We start from the raw sequence: 27541 nt of genomic DNA, 5'->3' as shown, positions 1-27541 counted from the left end.
TACATTTCACATTGTCTAACCATGATTTTGGTGGCTAAATATAAACATTTTCGATCAAACTCTATATGGATTGTGTAATATGATGTTACAGGAGTGTCATCTGAAGAATTCTGAGAAGGTTAGTGAAAAAATTAATATATTTTTTGGCGATGTTGACGTTATCGCTCACTTTGGCTAGAATCAATGCTGGGCTGCTATGTGCTATGCTAATATAACGATTTATTGTGTTTTCGCTGTAAGACACTTAGAAAATCTGAAATATTGTCTGTATTCACAGGATCTGTGTCTTTCGATTAGTGTGTGCTGTGTATTTTTACGAAATGTTTGATGATTAGTAAGTAGGTAAACACGTTGCTCAATGTAGTTTTTCTATTCCATTTGTGACGGTGGGTGCAATTGTAACCTATGCCATCTACCTGAAATATGCACTTTTTTCTAACAAAACCTATCCCATACCATAAATATGTTATCAGACTGTCATCTGATGAGTTTTTTTGTTGGTTAGGGGCTATAAATATCTTAGTTTAGCCGAATTGGTGATGGCTACTGGTGTTGGTGGACAAATAAAAGATGGTGGATTATGCTAATGTGTTTTTAGGTAATAGATGTACATCTTTACATATTGTGTCTTCCCTGTAAAACATTTTAAAAATCGGACATGTTGACTGGATTCACAAGATCTGTGTCTTTCATTAGCTGTATTGGACTTTAATGTGTGAAAGTTAAATATTTTAAAAAAATATTTTTTTTGAATTTCGCGGCACTGGTTTTTCAGTGGGGGGGGGGGGGGGGTGCCGCTAGCGGCACGCTGATCCTAGACAGGCTAAAGTACACTGTTAGCTGGCTGGCTCCCTAGCTAACGTGTATGACATTGGTATCCCAGAAGCATTTGCTTTGCTAGCCAACATTAGGCTCTATAATTGAACTTGGTTGGTTAGCTCCCAGCAGATTCATGCAGGATAGTAACGACATGATTTGGCACTATGTTCATTCTTGTTTAACTAGCTAACGATAGCTGGCTGGCTTGTTAGCTAACGTTACATGTGTGATCTTAAACGCCGTTTACCTAGCTAGGTTCATTGTTTACTTAGCTAGCTACATGTCTTAAGCTAAAGTGTACTGTTAGCTAGCGTTAACTGGCTGGCTCCCTAGCTAACCTTACATGTATGACATTATTACACTCGTTGAATATGGCCGGTGTCAGTAAAGGTCGGCAAAAAAACGTAATGAAATTGCCAGCAGAGCAGGTTAGGCTGTTTTCATGTTATCCAGTGGTAAACAAATCATTGGCCAGAGCGTCAAGTGTGCGCTCTGAATGCTCCGAGAGCAAAACGAGATGGGTGGGGCTAAAGCTTCAGAGGGTGTGAACAATGCTGAATGGGTGAAGACAAAGAGCTCTTCACTAGATAAAACCAAGACCATTTTCTCAAAAGTGAGTTTAAAAGTTTAACTTTTAAAGCAGAATTACTTTCCCATTGTTCCTCAAATGCAGTGCAAGACATGCCATTTTGTAGCTCTGATTCTCTACTTTTATCCAATGTAAAAATCATAATTTCAAATTTTGCTACAAAAAAACAAATCCAGGTGGTGAGTCAAATGGATTAATAATCGTGCACATTTCTTCACAATTGAATTTAAATAAGGCCTAACTGAATGCTTATTTATCAGCATTGGCGCTCACGTTTAAAGCAAATAATTTGACCGCACGCCTTACGGGTAAATAGATACTCTTATGTTTTAATTTGTGAAAAGCAGCAGTTAGGGTACCGCTTTATTTACTTTAAGAGAAACGAAAACATGTTACGTATTGCAGTAGGCCTTTAGAATATTGCAAAACATATGCTTGACTATCCGAGTTGATGCTTGAGGGGAAGCAAATGATAGCCAGCCTGTGCAGCCGGGCCATCAAAACTACATTTAAAAGTATACAGAAACTAATTTCACACATAAGAGTAAGCCTAAAGACAAGATGAAATTGACAATAGTCTGATGAGTGACAATATTATCAGTTGTCAAATTGTACATGATGGGCGCAGCTTGGAATTGACAAACGCAGGGAAAGGAGCATCACTATTAAATCGTGCTTCAGAAAAAGATTTCTATATAGTGTCAGAAATAGCATATTCTGCAGCTTGTGACACTTACAGTTGTCAAATAACAAATTCAAGAGGTGCAGCTCTATTACCAAATATAACTTTTCCTAAGAATATCCACACTGTCCATTCATTCAGCACCACTCACGCAGCAGCATTGCTCTGGCTATTAAGCAAAGACTAGGAACTTAAAATATGCTATTCTGTTGTTTTTTTTATACATTCTTATTTCCAATGTTTCTTTAAACCTGCCAAAACAAAATAATGGATTTGACTCTACTTCTAGCCTATGAGATTGAGCCTGCTGGTTTTCTGTTCTACCAGATAATAGATTACACACACAGTGTCCCGGGTCTAAATCAGTCCCTGATATGGGAAAAATGAAAAAAATGCAGTGTAACTGGCTTCGAGGTCCAGAGTTTAGGGCCTTCAAGTAAAAACGAATGCCATTATTGTTTAAAAAAATTTCTAATACACTTTAAATAAGTTTTTGTATTTAATGTGATCTTCATAAACAACCAAATGATTATTCTTCGGATCACATAATTGAAATGTATTCATTGGACTGTTAGAATGTTGAGTCATTGGCTGGAAAAGGGGATCCTGAGTGGCGCGGTGGTCTAAGGCAGTGCATCTCAGTGCAAGAGATGTCACTACAGTCCCTGGTTCGAATCCAGGCAGTATCGTTGCACAATTGGCCCAGCGTCGTCCAGGTTTGGCCGGGGTAGGCAGTCATTGTAAATAACAATTTGTTCTTAACCGATTTTCCTATTTAAAAAATGTTCTCTTTGCTTTTTAATGGAAAGACTAAGAATAAAATTGTCACATACCTAATTGACAATGGACGAATTACCCATTTGGTGCACTCTAATCATTCTCCTGTCATGAAGGTCTCAGCTTGAAAACTTGAGATCATCTACCTATCCCGAACCCACACCCTGATACTCCTTGGTGATTGGTCATGTTGGATGGCCGTCCATCATCACTGTGACACCATGGTCTCAGAGACACAGGATGCGAGGTCATCCTCTATGTCAGCAGCCCATGTGGCCAACGATGCACAACTAGAGCATGCTGGGAGTAGAGCAAGGGCTGCTGGGAGCAGTGGACAATGGGAAGGGACTTGGGCAATCAGACCTTTTACATTTCATCACTGACCTCCAGATCAACAAGTCACACACTTTAATCATACAAAGACGAGACATACCTGAGACCACCTCCCACAGTTTGACCCTGCGGTCCATCCCTCCGGTGGCCAGGAGTCGGGAGCCTGGGCTGAACCGCACCGCATTCACTTCCCCATCATGGGCTTCCTGAACAGACAAATGCCACACACAGTGGGTGACCAGAGGTCATCAGCGTCATTCATGTTGATATAGGCACACATGCAACTGAACATTTTTCAAAAAGGGGTTTGCGACAGAAAACATCTTATTCGCAGAATTTGTCCATAATAAAAACTATTTATAAAAAAACAACAAAAGAAACGGGTTTTTACAGTAAATACAGGTGGTGACTGAAGATACGGAGGTTGTTTTTAAACCACAAACAGATGTCATACACACTTTGTCAATTGGTCCACAGTTCCTTTGAAAGTCCATAAAAGTCATGTGACTAGTTTCAGGAAACTAGCCGTATATCGCCTAGTTTTTTTTCCTCCAGAAATGCCTTCTGGAACATGTGAACTTTCATGTGCCTTAAACTTGTACGCCACCTGTAAATAAGAATAAAGTTGTTAAATTACGAGCCGAGTTGGTTTAGCCACAGAAAGAGACTGGAACCTTCCCGATAGCCTTGATTGGCTGAGATAATGAATGGGCTGGACATGCCAAGAAGTGATTTTCAGATTGGTCTGCCGTGTAACTCGCTTCTGTCTATAATATGAGCAACTCGTTATGTGTAGATAATCCTTTCTACTGCAGTTTTGAAAGATGTAACGTTAGCCATGGAGAACTGCAAATTCTGGTTCATTGTTTAGCTAGCTACATGTAAACAAAAAGACTCCACTTCGCCAGATGATTACATGACCCATCAAGTTATTCAGGTGTCTGGTGGTGATTACAGCTATCTACTGTATAATAATGCAAAGATATTTGTATCTGGAATTTGTCTTTCAGTGTCAGTCAAACACGCCTGACTCTCCTCCACCAGTTATACAAGGAGAATGGTCTAATGCAGGGCAAAGGCCGGCCCCCGACCTGATTCAACATGGCCCGCGGAATCATGTTCAGAACAAAGAACTTGCGATGGCAAAGTTTTAAAAAACGCATTTGTTATTCAAATTAAAGGCCCAATGAATACTCGCCTGTGTAACAATTTAACTCCCCCCACTTGTGCGACATTTATTTTGAAGCCACGTATAAATAACTGCACAGGCTGACACGTCAGTTACAAATAATAGCTAGCTCAAAAATGAGTTTCATATATTTCAAAGAAAAGGAAAGTAGACAATGAATGTAGGGTGTTCCAGCAAGAATGGACATTGAAATATTTATTCAATGAGGTATCGGGGAAAGCTGTGTGCTTAGTGTGCAAAGAGCATCACTGACTTGAAAGACAACAACTTGTCCCGACACTTCCAGACGAAGCATGCAGAGAAATATAGGAATATGCCGTCTGAGCAGAGGGCAAGTGCATCAAAAGAGTTGCATTCTCAGTTGCTAAAGCAGCAAGGACTTATCACAAAACTGCAAACAAAGGAATTGCATTATTTTCCTGCAAGGGCTAGCTATGTACTGTTCCACAAAATTGCTAAACATAGGAAGCCATTCGCTGACGGCGAATTCATTAAAGAACGTTTACTCTGCAGCAATACTTTGCCCCGACAAGAAAGAGTCATTTCAAAATGTTTTCCTGTCAAGACGAACAGTGACATAGCGTGTTGAGGACATCGTAGAGAAGGTAAAGGATTTCACAGATTTCTCCTTGGCCCTGGATGAGAGCAGTGCAGTTGTTGATATTCTATCCCCTGACTGACAGAGGAGCTTACTTCAGTGCAGTAAATAAAGAGCACAACCACAGGGAAAGGTAAATAAGTGTGGGGAAAAGCTTTGACTGAGTTTTGAGAAGTTATCCAGTGTGACGACTGATGGGAACCCAAATTTGACAGGAAAAAAAACTGCCCTTTTGAAAATGATACAAGATCAAGTAGCTGAGCTGAACCCAGATCAGATTTTTTTTCCCTGCATTGCATTATCTATCAGGAGGTGCTCTGTAAATGTGTTCTGAAAATAAGCCATGTTGTGGATAGTCAATAAAGTGGTAAACTTCATAAGAGCAAAATCTTTAAACCACAGGTAGTTTGTCTCACTGATGGAAGAGACAGAGTCGGGTCATGCAGACCTCCCCTACCACACAACCGTGATGTGACTGAGTTTGGGGAAGGTGCTAAGAAGGGGTGTGGGACCTGAAGTCAGAGATTGCTGAGTTTTTGCAAATGAAAGGATAATGTGGATTTCCCTCAACTGCAAGATAAAGAATGGTTGGCTGATTTTGCCTTCACCGTGGACATCACAGCCCTCATGAATGAACTGAATTCCAAATTACAAGGGAAGGGCTTTTTTGCACATCAGATGACGGCTTTGACAAGGGAAAATTACTCCTGACCCCCCAAGTTGAAGCCAACAATCTAACCCACCTTCTGACACTACAGTGAGTTTGTCATTTTTAGGATTTACAAAGTGTTGGCAAATGACATGTTGGTTTCCTCTCCAACTTCAATGTGGATAAGGCTCACACTGACCTGCAACTTGAGCTTATCGATCTTCAGTCTGATGCAGTGATTGGAGAACTATTCAAAACAATGTCACTGACAAGGTTCTATGCATCTCTCGATGAACAAAACTTTCCAAAGATTAGGAGTCATGCTCAGAAGATGTTTGTACTGTTTGGGTCAACCTATGTATGTGAACAGACATGTTCAGTGATGAGATATAACAAGGCACAAATATCTTACTGACTCACCTCTCAGCAATCCTGCGCATAGCGAAGTCAGAAACTATACCTGACTTCACTGCTTTAGTCAATGCCCATCAGAGACTTCACTCCTCACACTGATTGAGTAGTTTAACTGTAATGTTGAGCTCCCCCTCTCGTGTTTGTGCATACCGTTAAGAATTCTGTCCGTGATGCTGAATGCAGTGTACTTTTCCCTGCGTGTAGTTCATTGCATGTTTAATAATGAAAATACCTACCAAAAGGCGAACGTGGATGTGGTTTATTTCTGTGCATGTTAAAAAAGTAGCACATCTGGACGTGATTTACAGTTGATATATCTCAAGTCAGATTCTGGCCCACGATGGCAAACGTATTCTTATGTTGGCCTCCATTGGAAAATAATTCCCAGAACTGGTCTAACGCCTCCCATCGAAAAAAGAGAGCTGCCCCAAGCAAGCACAGGTTACACCTGAAGCACGAGGACTTGCAGTGAGTTGTGAACTTCATTAACAACTACGTAGAAGATAATGCAATAGTATTACCAGGACGCCACCCAGGGCACAAACACTTTGGTGGAAAGCTGCTGCCATCTCATGTGACAAAAGCGGTGGTGTGGCATCTACAAGGAATCGAAACACTTGGTAGGTAAAGCATAAACAATACGTTTTGATTATTTAAATTGACCTCCAACATGGTTGGCACTACTTTTACTGATCTCACATTATTTCTGTATTTTCCAGGGGTACGTGTAGTTGGGCTGTCTTTCTTCAGGAACCTGTGGGAAAATTGTTGCCCCACATCAAGCTCAGGACAAACCTGTCAAGACCTGCAGTTGTCTCTGGGGGTCCCTACTGACCCACCAAGCAAAGATGTCAGGATGCATCACAGCTTTGATTTTGCGCAACAAGCAAGCAACATTTCCATTTTCCTTAAGCACATAGACTGATGGGTTCTGACTTTCAAACTAGAAAATATGAAATATACTTATTCATACCACTGAGGGAGAGAGGGGAATATATGGCTGGCAACACCTAACTCCATAAACATCAGCCAGTGCAAGAGGCTTCACTGCAGTACCTGGTTCGAATCCAGGCTGCATCACATCCGGCCGTGATTGGGAGTATCATAGGGCAGCGCACAATTGGCCCAGCGTCTTTCGGGTTTGGCCGGGGTATGCCGCCATTGTAAATAAGAATGTTGTTCTTAACTGACTTGCCTAGTTAAAAGGTTAAATACAATTCATGTTGTGCAAGGTTGTAATGTCTTCAATTGTTTTTGTTATTTCCTGTTTTAAAAGCGTCGATGCTCTGGAGCCTGGTGTTGTCGCCAAGGAGCATTCGGACTCAGTCGGGACCAGGTTTCAGCTGCTGCGCAGCGCTGACATCCTTCCTCCCATAGATGTTCCGCCTGTACAAGCACAACCTGGACTGGACACAGCTAGACAAGCGAATCTTTGAGAAGATCAGGGAGTTTTGCGACGAAAAGGCTATGGACATCACATGCCCTGCACCAAAGGGCAGGACAGAAACAGGCTCTCTGAATATAGATTTCCTTGATCATGCGTGGTTCAGACAGACTAGCTCATCACTGCGGGTAAGTTCCCAGTCACCAGCACTATCTGCAATGCCTCTATTCACATGACTCTTACACACCATCATTCGTTGCTGATAATATTTTTTTTAAATCCTGCTGCTCAGCCACTTTACCCCTGATTGTATGCATATAACTACCTCATCTATCACTGATATGGTTATTGATATTGTTCTTGTACATACTGTATATATTTAAAAAAAATCTCTACTGTCATTGACACTTTTTCCTTTACATTGACACTTCTTGATAATGCTACCATGCAAGTAACCATTTCACTGTACCATTTACACCTTCTGTAGAGATCCAGCCACTTAGCAAGATGTGGATGGGGGTTACAGCATTTCTTTCACATGGCCCATCAATTTAGACAAGTGTGTCTGGGTAAGTGTCATCTATTTATAAAATATTTTTATATGCACACTTTGTTCACCTGGAATTGTTCATCATTGTAGGCTACTACTTTCACCACTTAGTCTTAATCTTTACTACACCACTCACTGTTAGCACATGACCTCACATATGAATCCTTAAAGAGATGGGTGGGGCTGGCTTAAAAAGGTGTGAACAATCCTGAATGGGTGTACACAAAGAAGAGCTCTCCAGTAGGTGTCCCAAAACAGCCAAGGGCCATTTTCTCAAAAGTGGGGTTACAAGTTATCAACTTACAAAGCAGAATTACTTTCCCATTGTTCTTCAAATGCAGTGTATGACATACCATTTTGTAGCTCTGTGTCTCTGCTTTTATCCAATGTAAAAAAACTATTTCAAATTTTACTACATATGACCGAATCAAGGCGGCCGATCACATTTATTTTTATTTTCTGCAGTCTAGGTCTCAGCTTGAAAACTTGAGATCATCCACCTATCCCAATCCCACAACACGACACTCCTTGGTGATTGGTCATGTTGGATGTCCATCACTGTGACACCTTGGTCTTTTAAAGAGACACAGGATGCGAGGTCATCCTCTCTGTCAGCAGCCCTTGTGGCCAACGATGCACAACTAGAGCATGCTGGAAGTAGAGCAGGGGCTGCTGGGAGCAGAAGGGACAAGGGGAAGGGACTTGGGCAATCAGACCTTTTACATCTCATCATCGACCTTCAGCACCTGATCTAAAAAAAAAGACTTGCGCCTTTCATAAAAATGTGTGCATGTCCGCATGTGTGAGAGAGCTGGCCTGATCTCAAAACACTGAGTGTAGGAAAATGAAATCAAGATACTTACAAATACATGGAGGGCAGTGGAGGGAACGCGGACATCGGCACACACTCCGGAGGTCGTCTCCGTGTTTTCGAGTGATGTTCCGTACGAGTTCCCAGGACGACGCCTGCCAACAGAGAGGAGCGCCGTCAAACTAGTAATCACCTCAAACACGCAGACAATCAAAAACAAAACGCATTCAGGGAAGTCGAAATACAACCATATGTTCACAGAACTCATAGCACAACATGCAATGGTCCCAGGGAAGCCAGTGCATGGTCAGAGCAGAGCGATGGAAGTGGGAAGTAGTCAGGGAACTCTTGTCAGGAAGCAAATGGAAGCCAGGGATTTCTAGGATCCCAAATCAGTTGCCGCTAACGGCCAAACTAGACCGCAAGCGTAGCATAGCTGAAACGGTAACCAACGAGACATGCAGAAGCAACTCACAACTGTCTCACTTCATTTTAGTCTGTTTTTATGCTAACGGAAAGGATAACGCAACACTTGCAGGGTAGTTTCGGAGTAAATCCACACAGGAAATCCTTCAAACAAACTAGGCTACATACTATATCCAATACGCTATAGCCAAGTGACACAGTAGTTAAAGTGTAGGAGCGGTTGCCAACTGTAAAACAACTTTAGCTAGCAAGCTAACCATCATGGAGCTAAACAATTTACTTATTTACAGTAAGCCAACAACGGCACCACTCTGTTAACAAACGAAATGCTGCCTCAAACTGATAAGAGAAATAGACGTGAAATTACCATGGTATAATAGACTTCATATCTAACAACCCATAGTAAAAGAACATTTTTTAATTCATAGAAAACTTTTTTATAAATACATTTTACTGCTTACCAAAGTTGACTGGCTAACTTAATGATCCTGCTTTACGGAACACCCCAAAGTCTCCACGCTTGTTGACATACCGGTATAAGGGTGGGGAAATCACATACAAAGATGCAGGTGCTTTGAAAAGCATGTCAGTATGTGATATTTGCACCCTAATGAGGGTAGACTTACTAGAGGGAGCACTTTGGAATTATCAAACAAATTACCCCATTCACAGATGGAATGAGTCTTACTCAAAACAATAAAAAAAAAACATTCAGCAAGAGTTCCAGAAATTATGAATTTGGATAAATATGATCAAAAAAGCCATTGAATTACTAAGAAAGCAAAAGTTATGTCCGAGACCCCTTTTTAAATCAATCGATCAGTTTAAGATTTGATGGTCAGCCGATAAGTTCCACTGTGTCATTGCCAGATTTGTCCCTAGATAAATCCCACGTGGGAAACTAATAATCTGACCAAGTGTGTTAATTTGTTTTCACTGAGAAGAAATTTAAGTGCAATCATCCTGGATTTTTTTAGTAGCTACATCAAGATGCCTCTAACACACACACAGGCCCACACAAAACGCACACCCCCACACAGGCGTACACACAGCTGTGAGCCCTACAGACACCACAGTGACGTTTCACCTGGAGTCTGGAGGAAGGAGTCCGGGATGCACAGACTCAGATACGCTGCAGACGGACAGACAGAGAGAAGCCATCAACAGGATGGACACACCCGCCCAAAGGATCCACAGTAACATCAGGGATAATGTAATGCAAAAGAAAACGAAAAAGCCCTTTCCAGGGGTGTATTCATTAACGCACACTGTTGCAATACTTTCTGCAACTCTTCCGTTTGGTGCCTTATGAACACAACCCAGGACAGACGACCAGACAGACACCCATAGAGCGGAAGACTTCAGACTCGCCACACAGAGAATTAAGCAAACGCATTCGTACCCAAATATGTTGGAGATTGAGTCCAACAGGCCGCTTTGAGGAGACTGTCCGGAGATACGTTTACTATGAGAGACGAACACAGAGAGGAGGGTTATTTCATACGCGACGCAACGTCTCCGCTAAAAATATACATCCCGGTCCAGAAACATCCCTAGCCCCAACTTTCTAGGCACTTGTGTAGATTTGAAATGATTTGAAATATTGAGTATGAATCAGACTTTGGTTGAAAAAATATTTAGGGTATTTCAATTACTTTCAAGACACATTTGGAAGTACAGCACCAGTCAAAAGTACAGACACCTACTCATTCAAGGGTTTTTCTTTATTTTTCACTATTTTCTACACTGTAGAATAGTTAAAACATCAAAACCATGAATTAACACATCGAATCATGTAGTAACCAAATAAGTGATAAATCAAAATATCTTTTATATTCTTCAAAGTAGCCACCCTTTCCCTTGATGACAGCTTTGCACACTCTTGGCACACTCAACCAGCTTCATGAGGTAGTCACTTGGAATGCATTTTAATTAGCAGGCGTGCCTTGCTAATTTGTGCAATTTCTTTCCTTCTTAATGCATTTGAGCCAATCAGTTGTGTTGTGACAAGGTAGGGGTGGTATACAGAAGATAGCCCTATTTGGTGAAAGACCAAACCCTATTTGTTAAAGACCAAGTCCATATTATGGAAAGAACTGCTCAAATAAGCAAAGACAAACGACAGTCCATCATTACTTTAAGACATGAAGGTCAGTTAATCAGGAACACAAAACCATCAACGCTATGATAAGACTGGTTCGCATGAGGATCGCCACAGGAAAGGAAAACCCAGAGTTATCTTTGCAGCAGAGGTTAAGTTCATTAGAGTTACCACCCTCTGAAATTGCAGCCCAAATAAATGCTTTACAAAGTTCAAGTAACAGACATCAACTGTTCAGAGGAGACTGAGTGAGTTAGGCCTTCTTCGTCAAATTGCTGCAAAGAAACACAACTGAAAGACACGAACAAGAAGAGACTTGCTTGGGCCAAGTAACACGAGCTATAGAAATTAGACCGGTGGCAATCTGAACTTTGGTCTGATGAGTCCAAATTTTAGATTTTTGGTTCCAACCGCTGTGTCTTTGTGAGACCAGAGTAAGTGAAAGGATGATCTCTGCATGTGTAGTTCCCACCGTGAAGCATGGAGGAAGTGGTGTGATGCTTTGCTGGTGACACTGTCAGTGATTTTTATAGAATTCAAGGCAAACAAACAACCAGCATGGCTACCACAGCATTCTGCAGCGATACGCCATCCCATCTGGTTTGTGCTTAGTGGGACTATAATTTGTTTTTAACAGGTCAATGACCCAACACACCTCCAGGCTGTGTAAGGGCTATTTGACCAAGCAGAGTGATGGAGTGCTGCATCAGATGACCTGGCCTCCACAATCACCCAACCTCAACCCAATTGAGATGGTTTGGGATAAATTGGACCGCAGAGTGAAGGAAAAGCAGCAAAGTGCTCAGCATATGTGGGAACTCCTTCAAGACATGAAAAAGCATTCCAGGTGAAGCTAGTTGAGAGAATGCCAAGAGTATGCAAAGCTGTAATTAAGGCAAAGGGTGGCTACTTTGAAGAATCTCAAAATATTTTTGTTTTTTGTTTGACACTGTTGGTTACTACATGATTCCATATGTGCTATTTCATAGTGTTGATATCTTGACTATTATTCTACAATATAGAAAACAGTAAAATTTAAGAAAAACTCTTGAGTAGGTGTGCCCAAACTTTTGACTGGTACTGCAAGTATTTGGATTATATATTTAGTAGTAGAATATTGGAATGTATTTGGAAATAGTGTATTTTCTAATACAACAAATAAATACTCCCATGCATTTCAACCCAGGTCCATATGGTACTTGATGGGAAAAAAATATCTGAATAGTAGGCTTTTTATACTAAGTTAATTTGAAAATGTTGATTTGGGCCAAATTATTTGAAATTCCTTATATTACACAGAAAATAAGTATTTAAAGAACAAATCATTTGAACCCAGGTATGGTATAAATAATATTCAGATTGAAGATTTCACCCAAGCCTTTCATAGGGTAATGGTGGAGCTACTTCCATATTGTTTAGATCTATCAAATTCTTAGATCTACATCAAGTGTGTAGGACTGGCTATAGGGGCCGTTTCTGGACAGGGTTTCACTAAGAACATGTTTGCGTCACACTCCCACCTGGGGGTGCGGCTGAGCGGCCGGTTGGGAGAGGCCTCTCTAGTGCCTTTCACAGAATCCTCAGCTAGAACCTCGATGTCGTCGTCCCTGAGAACAGGAGACCAGAAAAGTCATAACCACCAATCCCAGGGGTGTCTCAATTGTAATTCCTTGATCCCTCGCATCCGCTCTTGCCATAACTGTGTAGTGATATGCATTTAAATTGTATACATTTGATTAATAACATATTTAAAATGAGTCATCTTCCTCAAATATTGAACCGAGAATGAAGGGTATGAAGGGCTTTGCGACAATAAAGGAAAGCTGATTGGTCCTCAACTCATAGCTCAAACACTTCATTCAGGAAAAAGTTGAGTTAGCCTGGCACGGAAAAGGTTAAAGGTGATGCACTTGTTGCCATAGAAATGTACCGACTAGAAAAGGTGAGTCACCCCGAGTTGAGTTAAGAATTGACCAGTTTAGCCCACAAACTACTGTATCCATCTGCTCAGAGCAGTCTTCTGTGGTTCTATGGTAAATAATACTCACGGGTCCATGGGCAGTGGCTCCTTTGCAGCGTCTGCAAGCTCCTTCTGAAGCTTGGCTTGTCTGCGCCTGGAACGAAAAGCATGAAAATAACTAGATCAAATGCACCCATTACTGGATTACACAACAACCTAAAGACTTATTTGGAAGGTTTTACTTAAAATGAATATGACGTGGTCATCCTGCCTGCTTTAGTTGAATCCATTGATTGCTAGTTGCTCCGGATAAGAGTGTCTGCTACATGGTTAAAATACAAAAAGTACAAAAATTGCATGCAGGCCACTTGGGGGGACCTAGAAGATCGATCCCTGAGCCACAACTGGGTCTCCAAGCCAGCCACCCAGTTTCTCCATGCACCCTCATCACACTAAGATATGATACAATTAGAGCGGAGTCAAGCTGTGTTGCCCTGGTTCACTCACTTGTAGGTTCGGTTTATGTAAAATATGGAGTGCTAAAGCTTGGAATAAATAAAATGTGACTCAGTGACAACACAAGGTTGTTTTCCTCAAGAAATAGAATATGCTTCATATTTTGTTTCGTTGCCATGATACTTCCTGGTATCGTGATACCCGGTATCAGGACATCCCCACTCACTTGCAGTCTTTCTCGTTTTCCGCATTGAGCTTGTTGGCCTCTTGGGATTTCTCGGCCATCCAGCGCGACACCAACTCCTGGTTATCATCGGTGGTGCGCCGCAGCTTCTCCTCCAGGGCACCGAAGGTGATCTGCAGGGCGTCATACTCATCCTTCAGCGTCTGGTTGGCCTGCTCCAGGTCCTGCAGCTGACCACGCAGCTCCCGGCACTCTCCCTCCAGCTCGGCAATCTGCCGCTGGTACTCCTGCATCCTGACAGATGAGATTGGCAGAAAAATTTATTCATATCAGGGGGAAAAGGAGGAAAAACGATTTGGGATGGTCAGTTGCAATGTCGAATAACCTAATCTATACCGAACAAAAAATATAAAACATAAAAATGTGTGAGCTGTTGTTCCCCTAGCTAATTACCTACTTTTCACACTGACAATTCTAAACAGCTATAATGCTACAGGCTTCACTGTCATGGCGCATGGTAGAGACCTGCGTGGGACCCATTTCTTCATCCCGCTCCCGCAGCTTTTCATGCATACTCCTCCCCCACCCGGTGGCTTTGTCCAACACCCACCCGCAGTCCCACAATGTTATTTTAGGCGCATGTGACGCAGCTCACTTCGCGCTTCAACCTCTAGCTGGTTGAGTGCCCTCCACTTCTTTCCATTATCAATATCCTATTTACAGACACTGTCGTAAACATATTTAAGTTTACTGACACATGTATTTATCCTACTCTATTTCAATGAGACCACACATACTAGGAGAGGTAGGCAACTGAAGTTGAAGCAGCGAATCGAGTATGTGAATAATGCAAAAATATATATATTTTAATACAACTGGTAGGATAATGCATACAAAGCAGAAAGAGGACCATTTCTAAATAATCTGCGGGACAACAGAAATATTTTCATCCCAAAGTCGCCTGTGACTGCCCGCAATATGAAAAATGCAGACCGCGCCGCAATGATTCCTGTCGGGACCTGCAGTCATCCTGCGGGAATGCAGCCCTCTAGTGCACAACACTGCTCACCAGACAGCCCGGGAAGGACCTGTCCACGGCTTTTTCTGTATATTAAAAATATCAGTGAATGATACAAAGTTCCATCTTGAATTGATGGGTAGCTAGAGGAAAGCAGTTTAAGCTTAAAGCTACAGTCTGGGATCTGGGAATAATCGTAAACTCAATTGTTGAACAACTGATTCTATTTTTGGATAATATGATGTAAAGAATGTACAAAGGTAATTATTTGTCATGCCTCATCTTAGGATCAGATGGTGACGTTTCAGCAGGGTCAGGGAAAACCAGTCTGACAGCTGAGGTGAATTTTTGCAGATACAACACTTTATTCCCTCTGTGAAGAAAACATTGGACACGCCAAAAGCCATTTTAAGGCAGGTCTGACAAACCTGTATAAAGGTTTGTTATTTGATGACAGAAAACAAGTAAAACAAAAATGTGAGGAAGACCTGGAAGAAGCTATTGATGAAGGATTAAAAGATATGAACATGACTGGGGATTCAAACATATCTTAGACATAAATTACTATAGTTTAAGACCATCCATAGAAATAACTATATGCCAGTGAAACTGAATTACATGGACTCAGAAACGTCATTCCTCTGCTGAGGTGTAAAACACAAAAGGGGACACATTTGCATATGTTATGGTCTTGTAAAGGCTGGCTGAATTCTTTCAAAGAGTATGTTATTTTCTCTCAACACGCCTACAGATTCTCCCTTTTCCTTGGTTTTGTTTGCTTATCTGAAGAAACTATTAAACCAAGCACTTATAGCAGCTAAGTAACGCATTGCCATTAATTGGAAGGTTGGTTATCCTCCCGAAATGTCAAGTTAAGTATCACTAGCTTTGATTAATTACAAGATTACGGGTATACTGTGCAACTGTCATGAGGTCTGGATGCCTTACATGGAATTTAGTACAAATAAAAGGAGTCTATTGAAAACATGCCCACGTCAGGGGAGATACCCATTTAGGGAAATAAAGTGCTTTTAACCCTTAACAAGTAAAGAATCAATGCTGCATATGACATCAGGGTTGCAGTCAAAAACGGCATCCAGAATAGACCTAAACAACTCATTAGGATTGCGCGTTTGTGTTTTCAGATTATTACAGTTCATAATAAAAATTGTATTTTAACAGTCACAGTTCCAACCTATACTTTCTTTCAACAAGCATTTCTAAAGTAAGATGTACAGTAGGCCTGACCATTTATCATCTGTATTGTTACTTAAAGTTGCACTATCAAAAACTTAGCTTGTGTGTTCTGTTAGACATTTGTGTGATGTGATCAAATCAGTTTATTCCTGTTCAGAATAAAAAATATGTATTGTATTTTAACAGCAAAAGTTCAAACCTAAACAGATATGTAAGATTTTTTAAATGGGGATCAAACATGAATAGCTATTTATGAGTATTTAATTTAATTGTTTTTTAGTTGTCTTTATTGCATTTGTTTTCGGCTTAAGGGCAATGTAATGTACCCATATTTACATGTTAGTTGCAGGTCTTCCTGGATCCCAGGAAAACAGAATTTCTAGTTTGGGTCCCAGGCTGAAAACCCCTGATACAGTTTCAGCTCCAGGAATAGTGTACAGATCCTTGCGACATGGGGCTGTGCATTATCATGCTGAAACGTGATGGTGGCGGATGAATGGCACGACAATGGGCCTGAGGATCTCATCACGGTATCTCTGTGCATTGAAATTGCCATTGATAAAATGCAATTGTGTTTGTTGGCTGTAGCTTATTCATGCCTATACCATAACCCCAACATGGGGCACTCCATTCACATCAAAAAACTGCTCGCCCACACGATGCCTGTTGTGAGGCCGGTTTGACATACTGCCAAATTGAAGCGATTTATGGTAGAGAAATTAACACTCGATTATCTGGCAACAGCTCTGGTGGACATTCCTGCAGTCAGCATGCCAATTGCATGCTCCATTAACTTCTGACATCTGTGGAATTATTACAAAACGGCACATTTTACAGTGGCCTTTTGTCACCAGCACAAGGTGCATCAGTGTAATGCTCATGTTGTTTAATCAACTTCTTGATATGCCACGTGTCAGGTGGATGGATTATCTTGGCAAAGGAGAAATGCTCACTAACTGGGATGTAAACAAATTTGTGCACTAAATGAGAGAAATAAGATTTTTGTGCATATGGACATTTTATGGGATCTTTAATTTCAGCTCATGAAACCCCACATTTTTCAGTGTAAATAGGATGGTCAGAAATCCCTGATTTAGTCAGGAAGAAACCATACATCTGGTTCATGGGAACAACATCAGTAGGTAACAATATAGCAAATAGCTGGAGTGTTGGAAAGTACAAAAAGGCCCACTCAAGCACAGAGACCAATAACATGTAGAGAGTAGACTCACTTGGCCTCATTGCGCTGAATCTCCTTGTCCTTCTGCTGAATCTGGTGGTTCAGCTCAATCACACTCTGGGCCAGCTAAATGAAAGCAGAGCAAGAGAGAAGAGAAAGACATTCAGTCAAAACATCCACAACTGATGGCAAGTTGGTTACAAAATAAACCCAATTATAAACAAATAGAAAGTCAAGGTCTTAAATCCAGACCTTGCTCCAAATGACCTAGTCGCAGACACTAAGACATATTTGAATCAAATTAAGTAGCTAGCCAACAGTAGTATGTGCTTCAGATATTGTCTGGTAAAAAAAGTCCTTTGAGGAACAAGCTTACTTTGAAATCACAGCTAGCCACGTGGTTAACACGAGACTTATACAAATTTCACCCTTTTGATCGATCATGACTAATGATCATGAGCAATCCATTATTTTCCAGCTATCAGTCACCGGATCTTTGGGGACAGGGCTACATACGTCTTGTGAGTTAAGGCAATGAGGCCAATGACAAAGTCAAAAACAATGGAGCCTTTGATTCTTGTCCTCTGTCCCACTCCTGCCTCATCCACAGCCACTTTTTCAGTTGCCATTGCGTATAATCACTTCACACCGGAGTATAGAGTATTACCGAAACACAAATAGAAACACATTTCTATTTTTTGACACAAAACAAATTTAGGCAACAGGGATGTTGAGACAAGGGGATTGAATGTTTGATGAGCCAAGAAACTTGATCTTGACATCTAGCCACTTAGCTAGCAAACCAAATGCATAGCTGGAGCCCTGAGCATGATATCATTTATCTTCTTAAGAATTCTTATAGTTAATCTTAACTTATAATTATAAGCAGTGGTGTAGCACATACCCCTGCTTATAACTGGGAACTTCTGACTCAGTTGCTGCCTCAATTATATACATTACCAGTCAAAAGTTTGGACACACCTACTTATTCCAGGGGTTTTTCTATATTTTTACTATTTTCTACATAGTACAATAATATATAATGGCGCCGGAGAGGATGGCTGCCGTTTTACAGGCTTCTAACCACCTGTGCTATTTTATTTGTTTAGTCGCATTATTTGTAACTCATTTTGTACAGAGTTGCTGCTACCGCTTATGACTGAAAAGAGCTTGTGGACATCAGAACAGCGATTACTCACCTCGAACTGGACGAAGATTTTATCTTTAAAGACTAAAATGCGAACTATAAACTGGACGATCTAGAATTATAAGACTGGACATAAGTAAAGTTCTGGATAACCCTCGGCATCTAGATGAGATAAAAGGGTCTAAAGTTAACGCAAAGTGGCAAGGCCGCAGGCCCTGATGGCTTGCCCTTCCATTTTTTTAATTATCCGATCAACTTGCCCCATTACTATTAGATATGTTCACCGACTCAATAGCACAGGGCTCTCCCCCCCCCCCCGATGCCAATTCAAGCCTCCATCTCACTAATACTCAAGATAAAGATCCGGTGGAATGTGGTGGATATCGGCTCATTTTACTTTTGATTGCGGATGTTAACCTATTAGCTAGTTAACCTCGCTCCTTAGCTGGCAGAATCCAATCTGTTAAAATGAACATTTTACATGTCTTCCAATCATTCTGCTGAAATTATTTTTTACCAAGTTGGATAGGTTGTAATTTTTATCTGGTCAGGCATATCACCTAGGATACGTAGAGCAATACATCAAATAATTTACTGCTTTACTTTTGGGCAGCCAATACACACAATTATTGTCTGGTGTAATGCTCCAAGTACCAACTGGCGCTCATTAGAAGCACACTCCTGCCAATTATCCTCCCTTTCCGCTCTTACTTGTGCCCCACTGTCCTGGTTTCCTTCAAATTATACTGGAAACCCCATTGTGCTCTCTACTTTGAAGATCTGGAGACAATTGTCAACATTTTAGACTTTCTGCCCCTTCTCTTCTAAGCCCTATTTGTAACAGACAGCTATTTTTATCCTCAACTCGACCAGGCTTGTTTTGTGGCGAGAGAGGGGTTAGGTATGAAGAGGAGGAAGGGAAGCGCTACACTATAGTATATTTTGGTAGATAGAAGGTGCTCTTTGGTAAAAGGTGTAAATTGGTAATCAAAAAGGAGGACCAAGGCACTCTTAATATTATTAATTAAAATGCCTTTGTTTCTATTGAACATGCCATACTAATAAAGGCATTTTAGTTAATTATATGAAGAGTGCCTTGGTCCTCCTTTCTTTTAGAGGGGTTAGGTATGTTTCAAAGGAACACGAGCAAAGGAAATTGGACCGGTGGGAATCTGTCGTTTGATCCGATGAGTCCAAATGTGAGATTTTTGGTTCCAACCGCCGTGTCTTTGTGAGACGCAGAGTAGGTGAACAGATGATCTCTGCATGTGTAGTTCCCACCGTGAAGCATGGAGGTGGTGTGATGGTGATGGGGTGCTTTGCTACTGACACAGTCAGTGAATTATTTAGAATTCAAGGCAAACTTAACCAGCATGGCTACCACAGCACTCTGCAGCAATACACCATCCCATCTGGTTTGGGCTTAGTGGGACTATCATTAGTTTTCCCACAGGACAATGGCCCAATACACTTCCAGGCTGTGTAAGGGCTATTTGACCAAGAAGGAAAGTGGTGGAGTGCTGATTCAGATGACCTGGCCTCCACAATCACCTGACCTCAACCTAATTGATATGGTTTGGGATAAGTTGGACCGCAGAGTGAAGGAAAAGCAGCCAACAAGTGCTCAGCATATAAACAGGATGTTTCACATCCGGACGTGATTGGGAGTCCCACAAGGCAGCAAGTCCCATAGGCAGTCATTGTAAATAAGAATTTGTTCTTAGCGGACTTGCCTAGTTAAGTGAAGGTTCAATAAAATGAAATAACACGTGGGAACTCCTTCAAGACTGTTGGAAAAGCAGCCAGATGAAGCTGGTTGAGAGAATGCCAAGAGTGTGCAAAGCTGTCATAAAGGCAAAAGGTGACTACTCTGAATATCAATTATATTTTGATTTGTTTAACACTTTTTGGTTACATGTGTTATGTCATAGTTGACATCTTCACTATTATTCTACAATGTAGAAAATAGTTTTTTTTAAAGAACCCCTTGAATGAGTAGGTGTCCAAACTTTTGACTGGTACTGTATATGTACATTTATATATTATTTCCAATTGTATATTTTATATGCATGTTGCTTTTGTTGTTAAGGGAAGGGAGGTGTTTCAACAAGTATATGAGGATAAAATGATGTATCTGTTCAATTTGTATTTCTTTTCATGTCCAACAAAAATAAATATGTATAAAAATGCAAATTTGGCAGTATGTCCAACTGGCTTCACAACCGTAGATCACGTGTAACCATGCCTGCCCAGAACCTTCACATCTGGCACAAACAAAGATATTCTGCACAAACTGTCAGAAACAGTATTCAGGGAAGATCTGAGTGATCGTCGTCCTCACCAGGGTCTTGACCTGTCTGTAGGTCGGTGTCGTAACCAACATCAGTGGGCAAATTCTCACCGACGCTGGTGAAGTGTGCTCTTCACAGATGAATCCCGGTTTTAACTGTACCGGGCAGGTGGCAGACAGCATGTATGGCATCGTGTGGGCAAGCGGTTTGCTGACGTCAATGAGTACCCCATGGTGGCGGTGGTGTTATGGTATTTGCAGGCATTAGCTACGAACAAAATTGCATTTTATCGATGGCAATTTGAATGCAGAGATATCGTGACAAGATCTGAGGCCCATTGTCGTGCCATTCATCCGCCACCATCACCATGTTTCAGCACGATAATGCACAGACCCATGTCGCAAGGATCTCTACACAATTCCTGGAAGCTGAAAATGTCCCAGTTCTTCCATGGCCTGCATACTCACCTGACATGTCACCCACTGAGCATGTTTGGGATGATCTGGAGCGACGTGTACACTAGCGTGTTCCAGTTCCCGCCAATATCCTGCTACTTCGCAAAGCCTTTGAAGAGTGGGACAACATTCCACAATCAACAGCCTGATCAACTCTATGCGAAGATGATGTGCCACGCTGCATGAAGCAAATTGTGGTCACTCTAGATACAGAGTGGTTTTCTGATCCACGCTCCTACTTTTTATTTTCTTAAACCATCTGTATTCCCAGTCATGTGAAATCCATAGATTAGGGCCTTATGAATTTAATTCAATTTACTGAATTCTTTATAATGAGCTTTAACGCAGTAAAATATTTGAAATTGTTGATTGAGTTTATATTTTTGATCTGTATATGAAGTGGTTTGTTAATTTAAACCTGTTCTATTTTTGCCCCAAACCGGGGCCAGTTCGTTTTGAGAGGAAATGAGGCAGCAAGGATTTGGCATCTAGTAACATTTTCAGACAGAGCCAAGGGGTGAGCAACCCTCATTCTGGAGATCTACCCTCCAGATTTCACCCCAACCCTAATCTAGCACACCCAAGTCTACTAATTAGCTGCTCCCCAGAACCTCAATTAGCTGAGCCAGTTTAGGGTCGGCGCGAAAGCCTACAGTGTAGTTCTCCAAAGGAAGATTTGGCCTGGACATTCGACGGGCAGGTACAATAAACACGCTAACCTCGCCCCGTTTCTTATGAAGCTCTGTCAGCTCCTCCTGGTGCCTGATTCGCATCTGGGCCATCTCCTGCTGTAGGTTGTCGCTGCGACTCGAGTCCGCCCCCGGGCTGAGAAACCAAACACAAATGGTTAGACAAGGTCACAAGCAAGGTTAGAGCTATGCGGGATTCTTGGGAAATCCCGACCCTAACCCAACCATAACTCTTACCTAACCGTTTCAACGTCAATGTGGCGACTAAGATTTGGATGTCGCAAGGGATTTCTGGACCACCATCCCCTCTAATGCAAACAACGGTTCATATAACACCAATGCCCACTTCTAAATTAACCTCTATCCCCTAGGCACTCGAGTAGATCTGAAATGACTGGAGTAGATAGGTATAAGCAATATGGTAGTAGCTTGACTTCGCAACACACACAAACAAGTTCAACGGTCAAATCCTGGGGAGGCCTACCTGCCGTCATGTCTGTTCTGAAAGTCATATTTGTCCGACTGATATCTCTCTGAAAGAACAGCCTGTAGATCGGACTTCTCCAAGAGACGGTTATCTGAGACAAACACAAAAATGTACTTTAAAAACACTGCACAGGCAGCAGAACTAAAAACCAGTCAATAAATAGCATCTTGAGCACCGAGACATGGTATGTGGCTCTAACATTGGTGGATGATCTCCTCGAAGGCCTGCCTCTGCACACGGTCCCTCTGCTTCAGCTGCTCTCCGACGTGCCTCTTCCATGAACACTCCACACGACGTTCTGCCATCACCACCTGCACACACACCCACCAAGAAGTTAATACATCCGTCACACCCTGTCTCGTGAACCCATTTCAAGAGAAAGCATCTAGGCAAACCACGGCTTCCAATATTAAATCAAGTAAAGCCAAGTCTAATAAGAATAAATGGGCAAGGCGGGTACTGCTGCTTCATCCTTGATTGAATAAATAAATTCATGTCCCATTTGATTATGAAATCTTTCAAAATGCCATACATGCTGACCAAACAGCTCACACGCATTTTGATTTCGTAACCCCACACACGATCAGGACATGCAGGTTGAAATATCAAAACAAACAGAATTATATTCATTTGGGGACAGGTCAAAAAGCATTAAAGATGTATGGCAATTTAGTTAACTTCTCTAGGGTAGGGGGCAGCATTCGGAATTTTGGATGAAACGCATTCCCAAATTAAACTGCCAGCTACTCATCCCCAGAAGATAAGATATGCATATTATTAGTAGATTTGGATAGAAAACACTGAAGTTTCTAAAACTGTTTGAATCATGTCTGTGAGTATAACAGAACTTATTTAACAGGCGAAACCCAGAGGACAAACCATTCAGATTTTTTTTTATGTCACTTTAATGGATTTTCATTGGGAATACAGATTTCTAATTGACCTTCTTGTAGTTCCTACCGCTTCCACTGGATGTCAACAGTCTTTAGAAATTAGTTGAGGGTTTTTCCTTTGTGTAATGAAGTACCGCCATTTTGAATCAGGGTCACTTGAAGTGTCCTGTTAGATAGAGGCGCGTGACCAGAAAGCATGATACAGATTGTTTTAATCCTCTATTGAACACAGATCATCCCGTCTTCAATTTGATCTATTATTTACGTTAAAAAATACCTAAAGTTGTATTACAAAAGTAGTTAGAAATTTCTTGGCAAAGTTTACAGGTAACTTGAAATATTTTGTAGTCATGTTTCACGAGTTGGAAACAGTGTTTTTCTGGATCAAACGCACCAAATAAATTGACATTTTGGATATATATATATATATATATATATATATATATAGATGGAATTAATCAAACAAAAGGACCATTTGTGATGTTTATGGGACATATTGGAGTGCAAACAGAAGAAGCTCGTCAAAGATAAGGCATGAATTATATCTTTATTTCTGCGTTTTGTGTTGCGCCTGCAGGGTTGAAATATGCTTATCTCTTTGTTTACAATGGTGCTAACTCAGATAATAGCATTGTTTGCTTTCGCCGAAAAGCCTGACATGTTGGCTGGATTCACAACCAGCGTAGCTTTAATTTGGTATCTTTCATGTGTGATTTCATGAGTTGGGTTTTTATAGTATTTTATTTGAATTTGGCACTCTGCATTTTTACTGGCTTTTGGCCAAGTGGGACGTTAGCATCCCACATATCCCAGAGAAGTTAACTAGCTTGCTGTTGCTAGCTAATTTGTCCTGGGATATAAACATTGGGTGCACAAGGTCCTCAACTCCGACAATTAATCAACAGATAAAACGGTAAACCGATTTCGTTTCTCGTCATCTCTCCTCTTTCAGGCTTCTTATTTTGGACTTAATACGGCGGTTGGCAAACTAAAGCATTACTACAACCTACCGGAGTATGGACCGTCATCTTTTGCTTATACCTATCCACTCCAATCCTTTCAGATCTACTCAAGTGCCCAGGGGATAGAGGTTAATTTAGAAGTGGGCATTGGTGTTATAAGAAACGTTGTTTGCATTAGAAGGGATGGCGGTCCAGAAATGATCCACGAGGGTATATGCTCCTAAAAACCAATGAGGAGATGGGAGAGGCCGGACATGCAGCGCATTGCGTGTCACAAAAAGAACAGATTTCTATTTTAGCGTCGTGCCACCCGGACGCTTGCTGATGCCCACTAGTAGCGTGGGTGCAATGACTGCAAAATAAATGCACACATGCATTTAATTCAACGCTCGCGCAAGTGACGTGTCCGTTCTGGTCAGCATGTTAGGTGGAATATCAATACAAAGAAAATAGACTAGAGCCAGAGAGAAAAGAGGTGAAGCGACAGGGTTTACTGAGCCCAAAAATCTGTCCACAAAAATAAGACCACGAACTGAGGAGTTTTGTATGGCGGTCAATGAGAATCAAATTAAGTCGACAAAATGGAAATGCCAATTTGCTATTTGATCAAATAGAAGTTTTGAAACGGTTAGGTTGTTAAGAATGCACTGATGTGGACGCGCGTGGCATTTCGTTAAAGGAATAAAATGTACTTATATCAGAGTTGTGCCTGTTGTTCAAACTGGGACAGTTGAAGTCGGAAGTTTACATACACTTAGGTTGGAGTCATTAAAACTCGCTTTTCAACCACACAAATTTTTGTTAACAAACTATAGTTTTGGCAAGTCAGTTAGGACATCTACTTTGTGCATGACAAGTAATTTGTCCAACAATTGCTTCCAGACAGATTATTTCACTGTATCACAATTCCAGTGGGTCAGAAGTTTACATACACTAAGTTGACTGTGCCTTTAAACAGCTTGGAAAATGATGTCATGGCTTTAGAAGCTTCTGATAGGCTAATTGACATCATTTGAGGCAATTGGAGGTGTACCTGTGGATGTATTTCAAGGCCTACCTTCAAACTCAGTGCCTCTTTGCTTGACATCATGGGAAAATCAAAAGAAATCAGCTAAGACCTCAGAAAAATAAAACGTAGACCTCCACAAGTCTGGATCATCCAATTTCCAAATGCCTGAAGGTGCCATGTTCATCTGTACAAACACGGAAATTATAGTTTCCGGATTTTACAATGTTATACCAAGGGCTCGTATTTCTGTGTGTTTATTATAATTAAGTATATGATTTGATAGAGCAGTCTGACTGAGCAGTGGTAGGCAGCAGCAGGCTCGTAAGCATTCAAACAGCACTTTACTGCATTTGCCAGCAGCTCTTAGCAATGCTTGAATCACAGTGCTGTTTATGACTAAGCCTATCAACTCCCAAGATTAGGCTGGCAATACTGAAGTTCCTATAAGAACATCCAAAAGTCAAAATTATATGAAATACAAATGGTAGAGAGAGAAACAGTCCTAATAACTACAACCTAAAACTTCTTAACTGTGAATATTGAAGAATCATATGAAAGCTGGTGGTTCCTTTTAACATGTTCTCATGTTCTGAACAAGGAACTTATACATTCGTTTTTTACATGGCACACATTGCACTTTAACTTTCTCCTCCAACAATGTTTATGCATTATTTAAACCAAATTCGACATGTTTCATTATTTATTTGAGACTAAATTGATTGTTATTTATGTATTATATTAAAAGTTAGTGTTCATTGTTCATTCAGTATTGTTGTAATTGTCATCATTGCCAATATACACTGCTCAAAAAAATAAAGGGAACACTTATCAGCATAGATAAGACAGTAGCAGCAGCGCGTGTGTTAAAGTGTGAGGCATCAATATGCATGTGTGCAGGCTCATGTAGTGTGTGTGGTGGGGTGTCAGTATGTGCGAGTGTGTGGGTAGAGTCCAGTGTGTATGCATAGAGTATGTAGAGTAGTGCAAAAAAAGGGTAGATGCAGGCAGTCCGGGTAGCCATTTGATTCGCTATTTAGCAGTCTTGTTTAGCAGTCTCATGGCTTGGGGGTAGATGCTGTTAGGGTACTGTTGGTTCCAATTGCCATGAGGTAGCAGAGAGAACCGTCTATGGCTTGGGTGACTTGAGTCTGAAAAAAATGTTGGGCCTTCCTCTAACACAGCCTGGTAAATTAGAGGTCCTGGATGGCAGGGAGCTCGGCTTGCTAAATCATTTGCCAGAGAAGTAACAACGTCATGTGGTGTTGGTGAAAGGCATAACCTTCCGATTGACTGCGCAAACAAGCACTATACACAATCATAAACAGCTAATTAACCTGTCAACTTTGAAGATTATGGTAGCCCGCTCTGCTCTAGCTAAGATATTGTTAGCAAGCTAACGTTTACTAGCTAAAATTACGCCACAAATGCCTCCTACATTAACTAGCTATTAGCCAGCTAGTTAAAAATACATAATGTTAGTTTATGTAGCTAATGTTTGCTAGCTAACGATGCATATGTATAGTTTTAATTTTACAAAGTTGTACGTTTCGTCTATAGCACGACAAGCTAGCTAGCTTGCAAGCTATGTAGCTATGTTTTCAAACACGCAGTCATTAGCTAGCGTGATAGATAGCATCAAGAGGAATGGAAAATGTTAACTTACGTTCGCTAGCTAGCGTAGGTAGTTCCACATCCACTCAGATCATGACATTTAGTCGTTTTCAGCTGCTTACTTGTGCTAAATTGGCGTTAGTTGATGTTTTGAAAAAAGTTTTCCTATTTAAACCACATAGCTAGCTTGTGATACCTAACAGCCAGCTAGCAAACGGTAGCGAATTAAGACAGTCGATATTCATCAGCCGAGCCGAGCCAAAACTATTTATAAAACAAACAGAAAATCATCTCGGATTGCACATTTTGGTCACAATAAACCAGGTGTAGGTACAACTTCTTCTTCTGTGAGTTTTATGGCGGACTACATCCCAAAGATATGTATTAGCGCCACCAACTGGATGGGTTTAAAAAAAGAAGGGGGGAACAAATCTAATCCATACGTGATAGAGAAACGAACTTAATCCACCCAAATAAAAATTGTAAATTGACCAAAACAAAACTCCCACTTCGTCCTTCTTTCAAATCTCCATATCTCCCTTCTCAGGCTGTAGTAGCCTGTTTAGCTCACAAACTAAAATCAGGGCGCCTGTCACATGGTGACATGATATCATTGACGTGACGTGCAAATGAGCGATAGAAAACCGATCACACAAATGTCACCAATACGATTTTTTTTT

The 27541-nt window shown here is 41.1% G+C and overlaps 1 protein-coding gene and 2 non-coding genes across 4 annotated transcripts in view; all 3 read right to left on the bottom strand.

Moving 5' to 3' along the window:
• atg16l1 (ATG16 autophagy related 16-like 1 (S. cerevisiae)) overlaps positions 1-27236 on the bottom strand; it is a 44960-nt gene extending 17724 nt beyond the window's left edge. The window contains exons 1-12 of one of the 2 annotated variants that reach the window (XM_055879306.1): positions 26914-27236; positions 22586-22697; positions 22384-22477; positions 21930-22035; positions 17370-17443; positions 13965-14216; positions 13371-13436; positions 12843-12929; positions 10624-10686; positions 10309-10353; positions 8848-8950; positions 3301-3406 (exon numbers count right to left, since the gene is read on the bottom strand). In XM_055879306.1, the coding sequence (XP_055735281.1) occupies positions 3301-3406; positions 8848-8950; positions 10309-10353; positions 10624-10686; positions 12843-12929; positions 13371-13436; positions 13965-14216; positions 17370-17443; positions 21930-22035; positions 22384-22477; positions 22586-22691 (1102 nt within the window). In that variant the 5' untranslated portion in view covers positions 22692-22697; positions 26914-27236. The remainder of the gene's footprint in view (positions 1-3300; positions 3407-8847; positions 8951-10308; positions 10354-10623; positions 10687-12842; positions 12930-13370; positions 13437-13964; positions 14217-17369; positions 17444-21929; positions 22036-22383; positions 22478-22585; positions 22698-26913) is intronic. The other variant, XM_055879307.1, reaches the window with a different exon arrangement.
• Positions 2983-3252, bottom strand: LOC129822688 (small Cajal body-specific RNA 6). Its single transcript, XR_008754512.1, has one exon. It is a non-coding gene; the product is annotated as a small Cajal body-specific RNA 6 (non-coding RNA).
• LOC129822687 (small Cajal body-specific RNA 6) lies at positions 8454-8722 on the bottom strand. The gene has a single exon (XR_008754511.1). It is a non-coding gene; the product is annotated as a small Cajal body-specific RNA 6 (non-coding RNA).
• Positions 27237-27541: the final 305 nt, after the last annotated feature.

The sequence above is a fragment of the Salvelinus fontinalis genome, chromosome 24, assembly GCF_029448725.1.
Source record: "Salvelinus fontinalis isolate EN_2023a chromosome 24, ASM2944872v1, whole genome shotgun sequence".
NCBI lineage: Eukaryota > Metazoa > Chordata > Actinopteri > Salmoniformes > Salmonidae > Salvelinus > Salvelinus fontinalis.
This window is presented reverse-complemented; position numbering and strand designations above follow the sequence as displayed.